The following is a 19,774-nucleotide window of genomic DNA, read 5'->3' as shown; positions in this document are numbered from 1 at the left end:
TAATGGGGCAAAAACTGGCCCTATCCTTTTGGAGGGCAACCTAGCACCACTAACCCTTCACTATGCACACACTCTGATCAGCGGTCTCATTCTTGGAGAGCTGCTTTTATAAACATGCACAGACATGTAGGAAAAAATGTGAAACTAAAGGTTTAATCCTATTTTTATTATAACAGAAAAAAGGTAACACTAACAAATGAATGCTAACATTATTCTTTAATGAATAAAGGAAACATCCATGCACCGGGTGCAATGCTTTGCAGCCATCAAAAAGAATGAGGTCCATGACTGGGAAACGTAACCTAGTCATTTAATATTAAAGGCGTAACAGTGCATATAGGATTGCATTTTAATTTTTTCAGAATGACACACCTGAAGCAATGCTTATCTGGGAAAATGAACACATGCAGCCAGCTGTGTGGCTAGGGAATGGAGAAGGAATACCAAACCAGAGGTGAGCTCAAACTATACCCTGCTGAATTGTTTGAATCTTTTACACAAAATGTGTATTAAGTTTCTAAGTTGGAGAAAAAATCCAGTTTGAAAAAATAAATGACAATTTGAAAAGGCAGATGGCTTTACACTTGAGGACATGAGCCTATAAATGCACATAGAAAATGAAACTGGAATATACCTATTCAACTAATAAACTTCTAACTTCAGTACACATAAACATGCACAAGAATATTTTGTTGATTACTACCCAAAGAAAAATTAACTTTCGAAGTAGAAACAAACCAGAACTAAATTCTTTTAAGGGCCACGCTTCAGAAACAGATGGCCACTACACTGGAACTCCCAAACTAAGAAGCCAACTGGCTCTGTAGGCCCCTGAGCCTGTGCTCCATGACATACCTGCCGGGGGTCCCGCCTGCTGTCTCTTAAAGGGATCCGTTTCAATCGCACTTCCAGCTGCTGCCACCAGGGTCCCTGCAAGGGCTTGCTGCTGGGGATAAAACAAAAACAAAAACAAAAACAAAAAACAAAAAAAAACTGAGATTTTCATAAATTAAGTGCATCACAAGAATGAATGTAAACTAAAACTGTCATAATCACCCCAAACACTGACTCCATTCATTTTTGAGAAATGTTATGTACCCAATATATTGTAAAAAAAATAATTTAAGTTCTAACTTACCTCTGGAGAATAAAAAAGGACTTGCATTCTGGTTTTAAATGGAATTTCAGATCAATGTGACTCTAGAGTCTTTCAGAAACGAACTGGCTTTGTACACAGAGTGACAGCAGACTCTAATGCAGGAAATCTTAGTTTTGTCTAGGACTACAGCTTAGCCTCCCTAATTATTACACTACCTGTCGTCACATAGCCCGCCAAAATCACAAAGCTGAATGATAAGAAGAAAGGTTGAAACTGTCTTCCTACTGGAAAATGGCACTAAAACTCCAATTAATAACAATCTAACTTCAAAATGGTACTGCAATTAGCACCCTACTTGATATATAGCTGTGTGAAATATATATAGGTTATTTAAAATGTTCTAATGAAAAGCTACCATCAAAGACAGAAACTGGGCACCCTACACCGTTGACATCTCTGTACCATCTTGCAGAGATACTGAATGCTAAAAATGAGGTTAACAGTTGCTAATTATTTTTAAATAATTAAACTATATCTACTCTACTTATCAAGGCATTTTAAATGCAAGTTATAGATGTCTGAACAAAGTACCTGCCTGTGAGAGCGGTTGTTGATCCTTGACATCTAGGAATGGGTACTACACCACCAGGACCAGCCATGCAGCAGGTGTTGCCTCACATGGTACAGGGACTCAGTAATGAAAAGGCAAAGCAAGCACTCCACCCCACCCCTGTTTACATGTAACAAAGATGGGGGGAGGAAGGGAGGGAGAAGGAGAGAAAAGAATGATATAAAAAAACAGACAATATGTGAACAGTGGTTATCTTTGGGGATAAGATTATAATCAATTTATAATTTGTGTGTGTGCACTTTTTCTAAATTTTCCAAATGTTTTACAATGAAAATGTATTACTTCTGTAAGCAAAAAGAGGGTGTTTTGTTTTGTTTTGTTTTCAATAAAAGAAACTGGTACAGGGTTCTGTGTTCAGTAATGGCCAAGAACTTCCCATTGGGCCAAACACATTAACTCTAAAAGAAATATAAAAAATGTGAAAAGGTGTGCAGATACAGGATGGAACTCGATACTTGCACGGAGGAACTGGAACTATCAATAGCAGAGGTTTCTGGGCTTATGGCATTTGGCACAAGGCAGGCCTCAGACCCAGAGACAGAGGGCCTCACTGGCTTGAAGACCACTAGGCTGGAGAACAGGAGACCACAGCAGAAGTGAGTGAGGGGGAATCACCACAAGGGGCAGCTGGAGCCTGATCTCTGGCTGCCTCCTAAACCACACTCGTGCCAAGGCTCCAAGCACAGGCCAGCATAACTACACTGAGATCTCAGGAGACAGGGTTCACTGTCTCAGTTCAATCACGTTAACTAAATGTGAAAGCAAAACCATCAATACTCTTCAGAAGAATATTATATTAACAGAACTCAGAGTCTCTGCAACCTATTATTCACAACACCCATGATCCAATTCAAAATTACTTCAAAACACAAAGAGACAAAACATGAGTCATACTCAGAAAACAAATCGATGGACACCAACCCCTAGACAATTCACGTGCTGGAATTAGCAGCAGGGATTTCATAGCAACTTTTAATAAGTATGTCCAAGGACATAAAAGTATGTTTTTACGAAGGATGAGAGGCTATCTTCACAGAAAAAAAAATAATTATTAAAAAATAGAACCAATCTGAAAAAGAATATATATATCATTTTACACCAGAAACACTGTAAATAAATTAATTTCAGCAAAAAAATAAAAAGAGAACCAAACAGAGATTTTAGAACTGAAAAAGTGTCTGAAATTTAAAAAATTCATTCGATAGGCTGAACAGTAGAGTGGGGATGCAGAGGTCAGTGAACTGTAAACAGATTCTTGAGAGAAGAACTAGAAAAGGACTGGACTTCAGGACTCACCACAGGGTGTGGACACCAGAGCAGCACAATGCTGCTGAAGGATGGATGACAGGTAAAAACTGAGCAGAGAGCCCAGAGGGGGACTCAGACGCACACAACCCTGTCAGTTCCTGAAGACTCCAAAGCAACATAAACCCAATGAGAAGTCTTTACAACCAAATGAGCTACAAGACTGGACATTCATATGAAGAAGCTGACAAATTACACTTCATTAAACATAAAAGACTACGTCATCAAAGACACTTGTCTTGGCCTAATTCCTGATAGCCACTGTTTCTTGGTTTTCAGAATGATTTTTAATTTCCTCTTATACGTCTTCATGACTATTTTAATGGGAAAGACACTGCTGTCTTTAAAATACCAATTTGATTTTAAATAACAATCATATATTAGAACTCTTTTAAAAAATTAAAAAAAATACTTATGGGGGAGAATAAAAAAGAACAGTTGAAGGAACTGGGGATGTAGCTGTCAGAAAAGAAAAGCAGACTTATGTTACTCTGGAGGAAGAAATTAAGACCAACTGCTGTATTAACAACCAGCTGGTTACCAATGGGTAAATTTCTATCCAATTTAAACAACACATGTAAGCTGAGTGGCACCATTGGGACTATAGGGCTGGGTGAAAGAAAAGGACATGGTCAATGAGATGTGACCTTCCTAAGTGCCTGAAAAAGAAAAGAACTACTTGTAAGTAGACAGGACTTTGTCTCTCAATTCAAGATTCTAAAAAGAAGTCTCCCCAAGGTTATTCTTCAGTAAGGATAAAGGAGAGGAAAGCACAAACAAATCACTCATGCCTTCTTTCTGCAAGTATGTCTTTAAATCAAGTTAAGCTACCACTTTATAACTATAAACTTTTAACTATACACATAAAAACATGAACACACATATAAAAATAAAAAAATCAATCGTTGGGGGATAATTAGAAATTTAGGATTAAAATATACACACTACTCTATATAAAACAGATAACCAACCAGGACCTAGTGTACAGCACAGGGAACTATATTTTTAATGTCTTGTAATAATTTATAATGGAAGAAAATGTAAAAAAAAAAAAAACAAATATCTATATACATCTATATATACATGTGTATATAACTGAAATCAGTTTATCAACTATTTTTCAATAAAATTTTTCTAAATGGAAAAAAAATCAATAGTTGAGATAAGGTTACAGAACTCTAATTATTATTCATTTCCTTTAACATTAAGATCTAAATAACTGTAATAAAAACCATCTGGGGGAATTCCCTGGCAGTACAGTGGTTATGACTCGTCGCTTTCACTGTCATGGGGCCAGGTTTTCACTGGTCAGGGAACTAAGATCTTGCAAGCTGCATGGTGAAGCCAAAAAGAAAAAATACTACCTCAAAATCTTTGAGAAGCAAACAGAAATTAATATATATTAACATAAACAGTTCTGAACTGGGACTTCCCCAAAAGTTACCAGAGAATTTAAATCGTGGGATATGAATGTTCACTGAACACTGTTTTTCTCTATTTGAAATTTTTCATAATAAAACGCTAAGTAGAAAGACTTATAAGTTTACAAAGTAATAACACCCATGTACTGATCCTGAGGCTTCATGCCCTGGAGACCTGGTGCACTATGAAAGGATCCCCTGGCCCACCAGGTACTGGCCACCTGATCCACGGGTGACCGTTTCCTCCTGGTGCCAAAACCCACAGGCCACGTTCCACTCCATGCTGCGTTTGCTTTTGCTTCCTTGTTGTTTAGTCGCCTACTCGTGTCTGACTCTTGGCGGCCCCATGGACGGCAGCAGGCCAGGCTTTCCGGTCCTTCACTACCTCCCAGAGTTTGCTCAAACTCATGTCCACTGAATCAGTGAAACTCTCTAACCATCTCATCACCTGCCGTCCCCTTCTCCTTCTGCCTTCGATCTTTCCCAGCATCAGGGTCTCTTCCAATGAGTCAGCTCTTGCATCAAGTGGCCAAAGTATTGGTGCTTCAGCTTCAGCATTAGGCTTTACAATGAATATTCAGAGTTGATATCCTTTAGGATTGACTGCTTTGATCTCCTTGTAATCCAAAGGACTCTCAAGAATTTTCTCCAGCATCACAATTCAAAAGCAGCAATTGTTCGGTGTTCAACCTTCTTTATGGTCCAACTTTCATATCCACACCTGACTACTGGAAAACCCACAGCTCTGACTATATAAACTTTTGTTGGCAAAGTGATGTGTCTATTTTTTAATACACTGTCTAGGTTTTTCATAGCTTTCCTTCCAAGAAGCAAGTGTCTTAATTTCATGGCTGCAGTCACCATCCACAGTGATTCTGGAACCCAAGAAAATAAAATCTGTCACTGTTTCCACTTCTTCCCCTTCTATTTGCCATGAAGTGATGGGACCAGATGCCATGATCTTAAGTTTCTGAATGTAGAGTTTTAAGCCAGCTTTTGCACTCTCTCTTTCACCCTCATCAAGAGGCTCTTTAGTTGCTCTTCACTTTCTGCCATTAAAGTGGTATCATCTGCATATCTGAGGTTGTTGATATTTCTCCCAGCAATCTTGACTCCAACTTGTGATTCATTCAGACTGGCCAGCATTTCGCATGATGTACTTGATGTACTGTGTATTTAAGTTAAATAAGCAAGGTGACAATATACAGCCTTGACATACTCCTTTCCCAATTTTGAACCAGTCTGTTGTTTCACATCCAGTTCTAATTGTTGCTTTTTGACCTGCATACAGGTCAAGAAGGTTCCCTGGTGGCTCAGATGGTAAAGAATCCACCTGCAATGCAGGACACCTGGGTTTGATCCCTGGGTTGGGAATCTACCCTGAAGAAGGGAATGGCTACCCACTCCAGTATTCTCACCTTGAGAATTCCACGGACACAGGAGCCTGGCGGGCTACACAGTCCATGGGGTGACAAAGAATGGGACGCGACTGAGTGACTAACACTTTGCTTCCTACTGAACTTTAACTGAAGAACGCTGCCCTTGGGCTCTCCTGTAGCCCCTTCTGCTCCACATGGTGCTGCTGAGGCCCACCCACACCCACGCACTCATTTTTACCACTGATTACTCATACAGAACATATGAGTGTGCACAACCAATTGATCTGTTCTGCTGTGGTGGACATTTTGCTTCTTTCCAGTTTGGGGTTATCATAAACAATGCTGCTGGGAACATTATTAGATATGTTTTCCAGCTCACAAACACAAGAGTATCCTTAGAGTACGCTGTTTGGGTCAAAGGGCCTGCCCACGTTCACCTTCTCCAGATTGTGTGAAATGTTTTCACACTACACTCCCATCAAAAGTGAATAAGAAAGGACTTTTCTGGTAGTCCAGTGGTTAAGACTCCGTGCTCCCAATGCAGGGGGCCTGGGTTCAATCCCTGGTCAGGGAACTAGATCCCACATGGTGCAACTAAGACCAGCTGTAGCCAAATAAATAAATATTAAAAAAAAAAAAAAAAAGGTGGATGAGAGGACGTCCCTGGTAGTCCAGTGGTTAAGAATCCACCTGCCAACCCAGGGGACACAAGTTTGATCCCTGACCCAGGAAGATTCCACGTGCTGTGTACCACAACAACCGAGGCCACACTCTAGAGCCCATCAATGGCAACTGCTGGAGCCCCCGCACCTAGAGACTTGCCCTGCAACAAGAAAGCCAAGGCAATGAGGAGCCCTCACAACACAACTAGAGAGTGGCCCCAACCCCCACTTGCCACAACTAGAGAAAGCCTGTGCAGCAACAGAGACCCAGTGCAGCTAAAAATAAATAAATACAAATAAGTAAATAAACAAATAATTTTGTTTAAGTGGAAGAGACTTCCACAAACCTAAATCAACAGATTCTGTCCAATTTTAATCCGGCAATCTGGTTAGTATGATAGTAAATCGGAGGGTTTAATTTATGTCATTGTGGAGATCATGCACCTAGGTTTACGGGTACTCTCTGCCTTTCACTGTCCCACTGTCCTTACAAAAATATTTATCAATGTGGTTTATAAATGCATTGATATATTACATTCTTCTAAGCACTAATAGGAAAGACGTTTCACTGATAAATTTTCTGACAATTTCCAATTTAGAAAATGTATCACATTCATTACCACAAGCACTTAAATACTGGGTTCAAATGATTATTCCCCACTAAATGGAACCAGGTTCCTTACAGAAATGACTGATTCCTGGACTGAATCAAAGCATATGGAAGACAAACTTTCAATATTTTGTGCCAGAAGGTAAGGAAGTACTCAGAGAGTGACAGGGATGTGTCAAAAGTATATAGAGCCTGTCTGAAAGGGCTCTCATTGGTCAAATTACAGAGAAACTGAATATCAAAATAAACAGTAAGAGGGATTACCGTGGTGGTCCAGTGGTTAAGAATCCGCCTTGCAATACCAGGGGCATGCATGCACGCTACGTTGCTTTAGTCATATCCAGCTCTGCGCAACCTTATAGACTGCGGCCCGCTTGGCTCAGTTGTTGTGGCAAGCAGTGGTCGGGGCCACTCTCTAGTTGTGTTGAGAGGGCTCCTCATTGCATTGGCTTGTCTTATTGCACGGTACAGGCTCTAGGTGCGGGGGCTCCAGTAGTTGCCACTGATGGGCTCTAGAGCATGGCCTCGCTTGCTGCGGTACAGGCAAGAATACTGGAGTGGATTGCCATGCCTTCCTTCAGGTGATCGTCCCGACCCAGGGATCGAATCTGAGTCTCCCATGTCTAATCTGCATTGGCAGGTGGGTTCTTTACCATTAGCACCACCAGGGTCGCAGGTTCAATCCCTGGTTGGGGAACTAAGATCCCACATGCCTCAGAGTAATTAAGCCTGTGTGCTCCAATTAGAGTGCATGCACAGCAACAGAAGATCCTATATGATGCAGCAAAGATCCCTCATGCTGCAACTAACACCCAGTGCAGTCAAAATACACCTTAAAGATAAATCAACAGTAGTAGTAGAATAAACAGGAATAAAATGGGCTGGGAGCTGGGTAGCAGATGGCTGGCAGGGACATGAGAAGACTTGATGGAAGTGAACATCTCAATATATGCGTGGGTTACACCGTCACTTGTCAAACTCAACAAACTGTAACACTTGAGATCTGTGTAGTCCCTGCTTACAAATTATACCTTAATGTGATATAATTCATCATTTCTACACCAAAAAAGAAACATCACATGATTAGGTAACTAGATGCAGAAACAGTATTTGACAAAATTCAACATCCATTCATGACAAATACTAGGAAAAAAGGAATTTCGTTAACTTGATAATGGATAGTTACAAAATCTATGGCTAACATCATACTTAGTGGTGAAAGACTAAATGCTTTCCTCCTAAGATCAACATGGTAAGAATGTCTGTTCTTACCAATCCTATTCAGCCTCACAGTGGAAGTCCATGCTAGTGCAACATGGCAAGAAAAAGAAAAAAAAAAAAAAGCATATAAATAGGAAAACATAAATCTTGCTTTCTTTGCAAACATGATTTCTCTAGGTAGAAAATTCCATGGGATCTACAAAAAAGCTCCTAAAACTAATAAATGAGTTTTTTGCAAGGTTGTATAACTCACTGTATTCCCATATACTTGTAATAAACAACTAGAAAATAATTTTTCAAGTTAAGTACCATCTATAGAACCACAGAAAAACTAGACTTTATGGACAGAAATCTAACAAAATGTGCCTAGAATGTGCATGCTGAAAACTGTAAAATATTGATGAAAGAAATCAAAGAAGACAAAAATAAATGGAGAAATATATCATATTCCTGGTCTGGAAGACTGAATGTTGTGAAGATATTACTTCACCCCAAACAGATCAACCGAGTCAATGCAACAGATATGGACAAGCTGATTCTAAAATGTATATAAAGAGTGAAAGGAACCAGAATGACCAAAACAATTTTGAAAAAGAACAAAGCTGAAGAGAACAATATTGATTTCAGGGCTTACTATAAAGCTGCAGTAGTAAAGACAGTATGGCATTACCAACAAGATATATAGATCAATGCAAGAGAAGAGAGCCTAGAAACAGACCCAACAGATGGGATTTTTAGCAAAGATGCAAAGTCAACTCAGCAGATACAAGATAGCATTTTTGTTTTTTTTGTTTGTTTTTTTTACAAGATAGCATTTTTAAGAAATGGTGCTTAACTATCAATATGTGAAGAAAAAAACCTCTAGCTATGCTTGCATGTTACACAAAATTTTACTCAAGGACTTCCCTGGTGGTCCGGGGGCTAAGAGTCTGCCTCCCAATGCAGGGGACATGGGTTAATTCCTCGTCTGGGAAGATCCCACATGCTGCAGGGCAACTAGGCCCACGTGCCAAAACTACTGGGCCCACGGACACTGGATCCTGTGCCCTGCAACAAGAAAAGCCAGCATGGACAGAGGCTTCCGCACAGCAACTAGAGTAGCTGCAACTAGAGAAAGTCTGTGCGCAGCAACAAAGACTCAGTACAACAACAACAACAACAACAACAACAACTTTACTCAAAATGGATCACAGACCTAAATGTAAAACATAAAACTATACAACTTCTAGGGGGGAAAATACATCATGTATTTTTATAAAAATGAAAATACATCAAGTACATCATGAGAAACGCTGGACTGGAAGAAACACAAGCTGGAATCAAGATTGCCAGGAGAAATATCAATAACCTCAGACATGCAGATGACACCACCCTTATGGCAGACAGTGAAGAGGAACTAAAAAGCCTCTTGATGAAAGTGAAAGTGGAGACTGAAAAAGTTGGCTTAAAGCTCAACATTCACAAAACGAAGATCATGGCATCTGGTCCCATCACTTCTTGGGAAATAGATGGGGAAACAGTGTCAGACTTTATTTTTCTGGGCTCCAAAATCACTGCAGATGGTGAACTGCAGCCATGAAATTAAAGACGCTTACTCCTTGGAAGGAAAGTTATGACCAACCTAGATAGCATATTCAAAAGCAGAGACATTAATTTGCCAACAAATTTCGTCTAGTCGAGGCTATGGTTTTTCCTGTGGTCGTGTATGGATGTGAGAGTTGGACTGTGAAGAAAGCTGAGCGCCAAAGAATTGATGCCTTTGAACTGTGGTGTTGGAGAAGACTCTTGAGAGTCCCTTGAACTGCAAGGAGATCCAACCAGTCCATTCTGAAGGAGATCAGCCCTGGGATTTCTTTGGAAGGAATGATGCTAAAGCTGAAACTCCAGTACTTTGGCCACCTTATGTGAAGAGTTGACTCACTGGAAAAGACTCTGATGCTGGGAGAGATTGGGGGCAAGAGGAGAAGGGGACGACAGAGGATGAGATGGCTGGATGGCATCACTAACTCGATGGACGTGAGTCTCAGTGAACTCCGGGAGTTGGTGATGGACAGGGAGACCTGGCGTGCTGCGATTCATGGGGTTGCAAAGAGTCGGACACGACTGAGTGACTGATCTGATCTGATCTGAGGGGAAAAAAACCAGAGGAAATTTTTGTGACCCTGGGTTGAGCAAAGAGTTCTTAGACAAATGTCAAAAGCACAATACATAAAAGATAAAAATGGTAAAAGAGACTGCATCAAAACTCAAAATTTTTGCTCTATAAAAAAACAATATAAAAGAAGCTAAGGCAGAGAATGAAGAGAAAAATATTTCCAAATTTGTATCTGACAAAAAGCTTACATCCAAATTGTATAAAGAGTTCTCAAATGCAACAATAAAGCAAATGACTCAATAGGGGAAAAAATGGTGAAAGAAATGAACAGATACTTCACCAAAGAAGATATACAAATGCCAAATGAACACAAGATAAGTTGTTTTCAACATCATTAGTCTTTAGATATAAAAATTAAAACCACTACTTAAAGTATTAGAATAACAACAAAAGAAAACTGACAAGAACAAACAGAGGGGAGGATGCAGAACAATAGGAACTCCCATTCATGGCTAGTGGGAACGCGAAATGGAACAGCCACTGTGGAAAAGTTTGTCAGTTTCATATAAAACTGAATGTATACTTATTAACAACCCAGCAATCTGTCTCCTAGATATGCCAACAACTGGAAACAACCCAAAGTCCTTCAAAGGGTGAACGGATAAACAAAGTAGGGAACATTCATACAACAGAATACTGCTCAGCAAAAAAAGAAACAATTGGTAAATTCAACAATATGAATTGAATTTCAAATGCATCACGCTACATGAAAGAAGCCAGACTGAAAATGCAGCATAAACTATATGATTCTATTTACATTTTATTCCAGAAAAGGAAAAATCATAGAGACAGAGAATAAAGGTTAAGGGAGGGAGAGAATTTGATGACAAAGATGTAGCATGAGAACACCTGGGGGATGAGAAAACTCTGTTTCTTGTGTGGTGGTGGTTATACAACTTGAGGCACTTGACAAAACTCACCAAACTATGCACCCAAAAAAATGAGTTTTACTGAATTAAGCAAGTTTAAATAAGGGACTTCCAAGGTGGTCCAGGGGTTAAGAATACACCTGCCAATGCAAGGGACATGGGTTCGATCCCTGGTCTGGGAAGATCCCACATGCCTCAGAGCAACTAAGCCTGTGCACAAGGGAGCCCACGCACTGCAACTGCTGAAGCCCGTGCGTCTACAGCCCATGCCCCACAACACAAGAGGCCGCCACAACATGAGAAGCCTATGCAGTGCAATGAGAAGCCTATGCAGTGCAATGAAGAGTAGCCTCCACTCACTGCAACTAGAGAAAGCCCATACACAGCAATGAAGACCCAGCACAGCCAAATACGTAAATAAATCTAAAAAAATAAAAATAAGAATCCACATATGAACATAAGAATGGGAGAAAAAAGGAAGCTCACATTGCAGCAGAATGCCAACGAGTGAATGTAGAAGGAATAATGGAGTTAGAAAATCCACTTTGCCATCTTTAACATGACAACTAATGCTGGCAAGGCTCATCAAGAGGTGGTAGATTAGTGGCCCATGTCAAAGGACATTCTATAAAATAACTGACCAGTACTCCTCCCAAGAGTGAGGAGTCAGCCTAGATTAAAGAAGACCTAGATTAAAGAGAGGCATGACAACTAAACACAATTGGTGATCCCAGACTGGGGAAAAACAACTACACAAAGGAAGTCACTGGAACAAGAGATAAAATTTGCACATGAGTTGTGGCTTAGTCATGGTAAAAGTTACTGTAAAATTTCTGGAACTATCATACCATGGTTAGACCAGATGACACTGGTGCCTGATACTACATGCTCGAGTACTCAGGGATACAAGTGCACGAATACAATGTCCACAACTTAGTCTCAAACAGTTTGGGGGGAAATGTGTCTGTGTGTACATATGAGAGACAGAAAATGAAAATAATGCAAATGGGGTAAGAAGTTAACCACCGGTGAATGTGGGTACAGGATAAAAGGGGAGTTCTTTGTACTGTTATTGTAACTTTTATATGGATTTGAAATTATATCAAAATTAAAAATTAAGCATTTTAAGATATACCACCACAAAATTAAACTGCTTTCAGAACCTAGCATAATCTATTCCAAAATGACTAGACTCTGACCTGTACTTTTAGGTTCTTGGCATTTATTAATGTAACACTGAATGACTTAATCTTCAAAAATTAATCAGTCTGCATTCAATTAACATCCATTTAGAAGCCTAAGGTCCTGATAGTTCAAAACTATGTTTTACTTTAGGGTTTCTTCCAGCTACAGAAAATAGCAAGTTATCTATATGATCTTTCTTTCTGCTCTGTTTGCACTGTTCTCAAAAATACAGATAAAAGACACAAGAAAGAACCAACATTGAAAACACAGCACACAGGAATCCTGAGCACACATTCAACAGGACTATAGGTATTAGATGACATGCATGCTGAAGCTACTACTGAGTTACAGGTCAACACACAAAAAAATAATGCATTAAGGTCTGTGTTGTCATTTACTCATGCAATTTAGTTGTATAATTTTATATGCAGGAAGACTTTTTTACTTTTTTAAAATAAGGAATGGGCTCTGGAAAAAAAAATGCTGAAGAGCAAATAGTAAATTGAAGGTTAAAATATCTGGATGAGGAAAAGTTTCGGATGAGACTACATTTTAGAACCATCGAAAAGTACCTGAAATGGTTGCTGCTGGGATGAAAAAGCAGCAGAAACATTTGGAGGAAGCTGGGTTGCTATAGCAACAGGAGTACCAGTCTGCCCATCCTTTCCTGTCACAACCTTTACCTGAGAGGAAATATTTTGAGAAAAAAAGGCAACATAATTTTTAAGACTGCTCAAAATCTTGTTAGAATTTTACTGCTGACAGCTCACCAATCTCTGGTGTTTAAAAATGGAATGTTTTTGCATCAAATCCTGTAAAAGGACACTGAACTAATTTATGACAGATTTATAACATAACACCCTAACTCAACTGCAAATCTTGCAGAAACTCCAATTTAAGTCATAAGTACAATATCCTTAGATTCTTTAACTTCAAACTTTAAAAAGGGGAATGGCAGACAGTCTTGAAGTAGCAAAGCCCTGACAACTTCAGAGGCAGTTTCACCCTGGCCTACTGCGTGCAGGTCAGAATGGCAATGACAGATAAAGGGGACTGGGCCCACAGACAACATTGGTGTACAAACATAAAGAGAGCTGAACTTCACTATTTCATGGCAACAGAGGGGAAACCCTCAAAAAAACCATATAAACCTTTTAGAAAAGGAAAAATGGTTCATCCTGGAAAGGGTGTTAAAGAAAACACCAAATGGCAAAGCCACACGTAATAAATACCAATGAGGAGATGAACAAAGAGGCCAGCTTTTGTTCATCAAAAGCTGATTTCTTTGCAGAAGAGTTGACAGAAATTTACATTTTAGCTATATCAAAAAACAAAGTAAGTCCCACCAACATAGTGTACAGTACACAACACAAAGGCACAAAACAGTGCGTCACAGTCACCTCACTGTCACCCTGTCTGATCAGCTTCATTCTTAGGAGTATAAATAAAAGCATCTTAAGAATCACTGAGGGGTTGAAAAATCCCAACAGGGAGGATTGATTAAGCACCCATTCCAGGCACCCAAAACTTTCACCACCTAAAAAAGTCTTATCTTAAATATCATTCTGTAGGTATCTGCAAAAGTGTGAGTTAAATACATGATCTTAAATCTAAGACATCTACAAATTGAAAAAACTCTGTTTTGCTGTAATAACCATATTTTATAAAGATACCTTAAAAATATATCTAGTTATTTAAATTTCATCTGATACACTGTAACAAGCTGGTGATTCAAATTCTTTCTTTAAAAATGATATCCATGCTGTTTTTAGTCGGTGGACCTACAGAAGTAAAATGTGAAATCTGGGGAATCAGCAGGAAGGTGGCCACGCCCCTGGCTTCTGCAGGCTCTTCAGGGCTGAGCAATGCCCAGACACCCTGAAGAGCATAGGGTAAAGCTGGGTCACGACAGGTTAGTTCTCCAAACCAGGGAGGTGTAGCTGTTCTAAATGAGCCAGCATTACTCACAGCACCACTCTGCCCCATCTTCCCAACTAGACCAGCCCTTTCTTTCCATGAAGGAAAAAGCAAATCCATTCTTCAATTTTACTCCTGGATGAAATCCTCATGAGACTGCATCTTATACACACCCCAGGCTCACAGACTACTTTTCATTTGAAGTTGCGCAGACTCAACTCCACATAGCACGACCCGCTGCTTCTCACCTCATCGTTGATAACCTCAGACTTCTCTTCCTCCTCCTCCTCCTCCTCCTCCTCCTCTTCTTCAAGGTCCAAATCATTCTGCCTAAGATAAGCTTGTAAAGGGGCATAATGTTTCTTCTTAAACGCTAAGAAATCCATCATGTTCCCTTGAAGGTGTTGAAGGAAGAACAGTTCGATCAAATACTCCTTGAAGGCCTCCTTCAGCGCCTCCATCTCCCTGTAGTGATAGTCCAGGCACTGCTTCCTCATCTGAGCCAGCTCCTGGGAGGCCGGGGGGATCTCCTCCAACTTTCTGGGAGCCTTCCTTACGCCTGTGCTCCCCGCAGACGAGAGGGGAAGGCTGGAGAGGCCCGGGGGCACTGCGGTCCTGGAAGGGCTGGTGGGGGGCGGTGGGGACGTCATCCCAAACGCCGAAGTCCCCCCAACCCCTACCCCAACCCCGGGGAGCAGAGGTCTGGTCAGTGGTGGGCCCTGCAGCACCTGCTGCTGCTGGATCAGCTGCCCCTGGATGATGCTGCTGATCTGGGGCGGCAAGCTCGTCGTGGTGATGTGGCCGGGGCTGGACAAAGGCTGCAGGCCCGCCCCGCCCGCAGCCGCGGGGCTCTGAGGCCCCAGGTGGTGGACGGTACCCCCAGACTGCGCGTGGGGCTGCGAGAGTCTCCGTTCTCTGCTGACCGTGATGGGCGCCCCCGCGTGCTGCAGCTGAACCTGAGTGCCCGGGGCCATCTGCGCCAGGCCCGAGCCCTCCTGGAACACGAAGTGGCCGCCGCTGGACGGGCTCAGGCTGATCTGCCTCACCAGCACGCTGGCATCCACGAAGCCCCCGGTGGGACTGCTGCTGCAGAGGCCCAGGCCGGGGCCGGGGGCACCTGCCCGCACGCTCTGCAGGCCCGGCCCTGGCGCGGGGCTGGGCTGGGTGGGGCTCTGAGTCTGCACCTGCTGCGACAGCGGAGAGGTGACCTGTATGTACGATGGAGACCCGTGCTCAAACCGCCTCTGCTGCGCGCTGAACTGGAATCCCGGAGAAGTGGGGCTGGGCAGCGGCAGGGGGGCCAGCGTGATCTGGGGGTTTCCGCCCACCACCGGCCCCACATTCTGAAGGGCGATATTCACGTTCTGCCCGGCCACAGGACTCCGATTCATCAGCTGCGAAACTTGGTAACCGGGGGACTGGGGTGCAGACGGGCTCACCGCTGGGGCGAAGGGCGTGGCGGGGGACTGGGGGGGGTTGGGGTGGGCCTGCTGCTCTTCTTCGCTGCCGGCGAAGGCCCTTGACCTCTGCAGCTGGTGCTGGACATTCTGAGGGCCGCTGCCATGGTGCATGATCGCCCTCCTCTTTTATCCAACTTAATGTTCTCCTGAAAAATCAAAGTTAAAATCAAGTTACTTAAGGACAAATAAAACTATCTGATCACTACTTGTTCCCAGTACCACTCAACAGCCCAGGACAGGGGTTCTGAAGGAATATTTCCACCAGCATCTGACACAAACCACTGTCTTCCTGAGGAGATGGCACTGGAGACCAGCTCCTTCGGCAGGGGAGGGGCAGGGCCTTCTGGGTCTCGCTGTGCCCGGGGCCAAGACAGCCTGGCAGGAGTAGGTGGGTCCCAACCAGCTCCTGAGGAAGGTAATTAGCCATTACTTGCTCAAGGCCAGCAGGATCTGAACTCAGAGCTGGCGCTCATGGCTTGCACACTTCTTCCGGGGAGGCGAGCAGCCCTGCTCCATGCCAGGCTGGGGTGATCTGCCTGTCTCTCCCAGAAGAGGGACGGCGCCCAGGAGGTAGTCAGTGATGCCCACCGCATGCCACCACTGTGTGTCACCACAACAGAGCCCCTACCCCTTCACTCGCCGGCAGTTTTCATAAACGTCTGTGCTATGGCCCAGGCAGATACCCCTGGGTTCAGTTCAGTTCAGTTCAGACGCTCAGTCGTGTCCGACTCTTTGCGACCCCATGAATTGCAGCACGCCAGGCCTCCCTGTCCATCACCAACTCCCGGAGTTCACCTAGACTCATGTCCATCAAGTCGGTGATGCCATCCAGCCGGTGATGCCATCCAGCCATCTCATCCTCTGTCGCCCCCTTTTCCTCCTGCCCCCAATCCCTCCCAGCATCAGAGTCTTTTGCAATGAGTCAACTCTTCGCATGAGGTGGCCAAAGTACTGGAGTTTCCGCTTTAGCATCAGTCCTTCCAAAGAACACCCAGGACTGATCTCCTTTAGAATGGACTGGTTGGATCTCCTTGCAGTCCAAGGGACTCTCAAGAGTCTTCTCCAACACCAGACACCACAGTTCAAAAGCATCAATTCTTCGGCATTACCTGAGTGTGAACACACACAGCCCCCATCCCAGGCAGACACTGTGTTCCTGGGGAGAAGGCCCTGGTCTGGGTGTCAGTCTTGCACCTCAGCCTTCTTTACAAGCTCATCCAGAGTGGGGATTTCAGGAAGAAACCTCAGGAGAGAGGGGAACAGCCAGGACTTGGATCCACATTCCAAGAGAGTCCCCATTCCAGGAGAGTCCTGGTCAGGGGTTCACCTACTCTCTGGGAGCTGGGACACGGCTTTAAAGGGGCTTACGCCCCCACACTGCTGAGTGCAGTGGACTAGAGGGGGAGGTGGGAGAGGGAACGACAGGAGAAAGGACAAGAAAAAGCAGAGGATGGAGAGAGAGGAGGCCAATTCTGAGATGGAGCAGGGAGACTGCTCACAAGTCACATCCGGCCAGAGCCCCGAGGCCTGCAAGGGGACGAACCCCGCTGGGAAGAGAACGACAGCCTCAGCCTGTCTGCACCCCACTGTAGCTGGGAAACAGACACAGAAATACCCTCCCACCATTTAAAATTCTCAGTCTTCACTGACACGCTTAGCTCCCCATCTCTGGTGTTCCTTCCACCACTCCCCCACCCCCCCGGGAAAAGCAGGAAAGTGATGCCTTTCATCTTGAGGGCATCACTATTATCTCACTGAGAAGACAGTAAGGGGTGAAAAACATTATATGCCAAAAGTTACAAGCTTACAAAGTGGAAACACACATTTATATGAAAGCTCCCAGACCTGGGCGCCTGGCTAAAACACACATATACATGAAATCAAAAGCTACAGAACTCATGGGATGCACAAGTACAGGCTGAGAAAACATAAAAACCAGTGCCTATTCAAACTAGAAGGCACTTTCTGCTCTGATGACTATCTCTGAAGCTCAGAAAGCACAGCTGAACGGGAAACCAGGACCACAGTAAAGAACAGCCTTAATTATCAAGCCAGGAGCCCACTCCCCTCTCAGCCCCAGCAGAGAGAGCCCAGCAAAGTAGGTGGGAACTGTGCGCTGGGGGACACAACTTGGGAGGGGGCCTCTCCCATGCTGACTGCTTTCAAAAGGAGCTTTTGTTCCTGATCTTTTTAAACAAGCGCTATGAGGAAGATTCATGTACAACAGACACGAACATAGGATAAGGAGAATACACTGTGATCACTAACATGCTGAAAAACTGTGGAGGGGTAATGGAAAAGATATTTAAAAACAGAATGTCTCTATGTGTGTAACTGAGTCACTCTGCTACACAGCAAAGTCTGACACAAGGCTGTCAATCAACACTGTGTCGTCGTCGTTGTTACTATTGTTCAGTCGCTCAGTCATGTCTGACTCTCTGCAGCCCCATGGACTGTAGCCCGCCGGGCTCCTCTCTCCATGGCATTTTCCAGGCAAGAACACAGGAGTGGGTAGCCATTTCTTTCTCCAGGGGATCTTCCCAAGCCAGAGAATAAACCCACGTCTCCTGCACTGGCAGGCGGATTCTTTACCAATGAGCCACCAGGGAAGCCCAGATCAACACTTCAATTAAAACAAATGTGGAGGGAGACAGAACAGATGCCAGAGGGTCAGAGCTCAGAGCATGCCTAGCAGGGTGAGACAACGGTGGGAAAGCAGAACTCGCTACCTCTGACCCAGTAATCTGACCTCTGTAAATCTCTAAGGAAATTCACCTACCAATTTTTTTAAATTATGCTTAAAAATATTTATGACAGAACAATGCAGTGAAAGTAGAAAGAGCAACCAGAAATATCCAATACTCAAGTTCTAGACAGAGAACGCGAAAGTGTCTAAGTGTCAGTCGCTCAGTCGTGTCCAGCTCTTTGCAACCCCATGGACTGTAGCCCGCCAGGCTCCTCTGTCCATGGAATCCTCCAGGCAAGACTACTAGGGTGAGCTGCCATTCTCAGTTTTTCAAATATACTATTGAGTGAAAAAAGCAGGATATCAATTGCACAACTTAACCCTCCACTGTTTAAAAATTTTAAAATGTCTACTAAGATATATGGAAACATAAATACTGACCTGCACCTGCCGAAGAGGTAAGACACCTGAAGAGCCACACAATGGAGCTGCCTCAGCCGCATAAAGGCTGAGCTACAGACACACCCACACCACGAGGACGCCAAGGAGCCCGGCCAGACACAAGGACCACTGACTGCTGGCCACTGAATTGACAAGACATTCTGGAACAGGCAAAACCACAGGGACAGATTAGACGGAATCTGAGTGGTGGAGAAGGAACTGCAAAAGCAGGCAGGAACTTGGCGGCATGGACCTACTTGTACATTCGATTTGCGATGATGGTTACAAGAATGAGTGTGTCTGTCCAAATTCATAGAACTGTAAACTACACCTCAACTTTTTTAAAAGGTTCCGGACGTCAGTGAGCTTACAAGTCAAGTTATAGGAACAAACCCAATCAACTATAATGTAAAGAAACCACTTATCTAAAACAGCATCCCCCCAAAATATGGTAGAGATACCCTGGCAGAAAGCAAAGCCACCACCAAAGGCAAGACAACTTTGAACTGGTGCTGGCGATGCTCCTAATTGTAAGGTCTGTCAGAAGCAGCTGGAGTGAGCTGTTTGGCCCACAATTCGGAGGACACTGCCCGGAGCAGGCCAAGGTCGGCGAAATGGGTCAGGGCACTGCCACAACCTGTGAGGAGCAGGGACAAGTCCTCCGACCACTGCGGGCAGTGCCCACCAGTGTCACACGGGGGGATGGGGGGCAGGCATCTGTGTGGCTGCTGCT

At 43.4% G+C, this 19,774-nt stretch overlaps 1 protein-coding gene across 14 annotated transcripts in view; it reads right to left on the bottom strand.

Moving 5' to 3' along the window:
* EP400 (E1A binding protein p400) overlaps window positions 1-19,774 on the bottom strand; it is a 107,178-nt gene that overhangs the window by 72,022 nt on the left and 15,382 nt on the right. For 6 of the 14 annotated variants that reach the window (XM_027567091.1, XM_027567102.1, XM_027567095.1 and 3 more), the window contains exons 2-4: window positions 14,703-16,060; window positions 13,110-13,220; window positions 856-946 (exon numbers count right to left, since the gene is read on the bottom strand). In XM_027567091.1, coding sequence (XP_027422892.1) covers window positions 856-946; window positions 13,110-13,220; window positions 14,703-16,025 — 1,525 coding nt within the window. In that variant the 5' untranslated portion in view covers window positions 16,026-16,060. Of the gene's footprint in view, window positions 1-855; window positions 947-13,109; window positions 13,221-14,702; window positions 16,061-19,041; window positions 19,203-19,774 lie in introns of all 14 variants that reach the window. The other 8 variants (XM_027567103.1, XM_027567100.1, XM_027567101.1 and 5 more) reach the window with 4 other exon arrangements.

The sequence above is a fragment of the Bos indicus x Bos taurus genome, chromosome 17, assembly GCF_003369695.1.
Source record: "Bos indicus x Bos taurus breed Angus x Brahman F1 hybrid chromosome 17, Bos_hybrid_MaternalHap_v2.0, whole genome shotgun sequence".
NCBI classification, from domain to species: domain Eukaryota; kingdom Metazoa; phylum Chordata; class Mammalia; order Artiodactyla; family Bovidae; genus Bos; species Bos indicus x Bos taurus.
The sequence above is the reverse complement of the archived record's forward strand: the minus strand, read 5'-3'. Positions and strand labels throughout refer to the sequence as shown.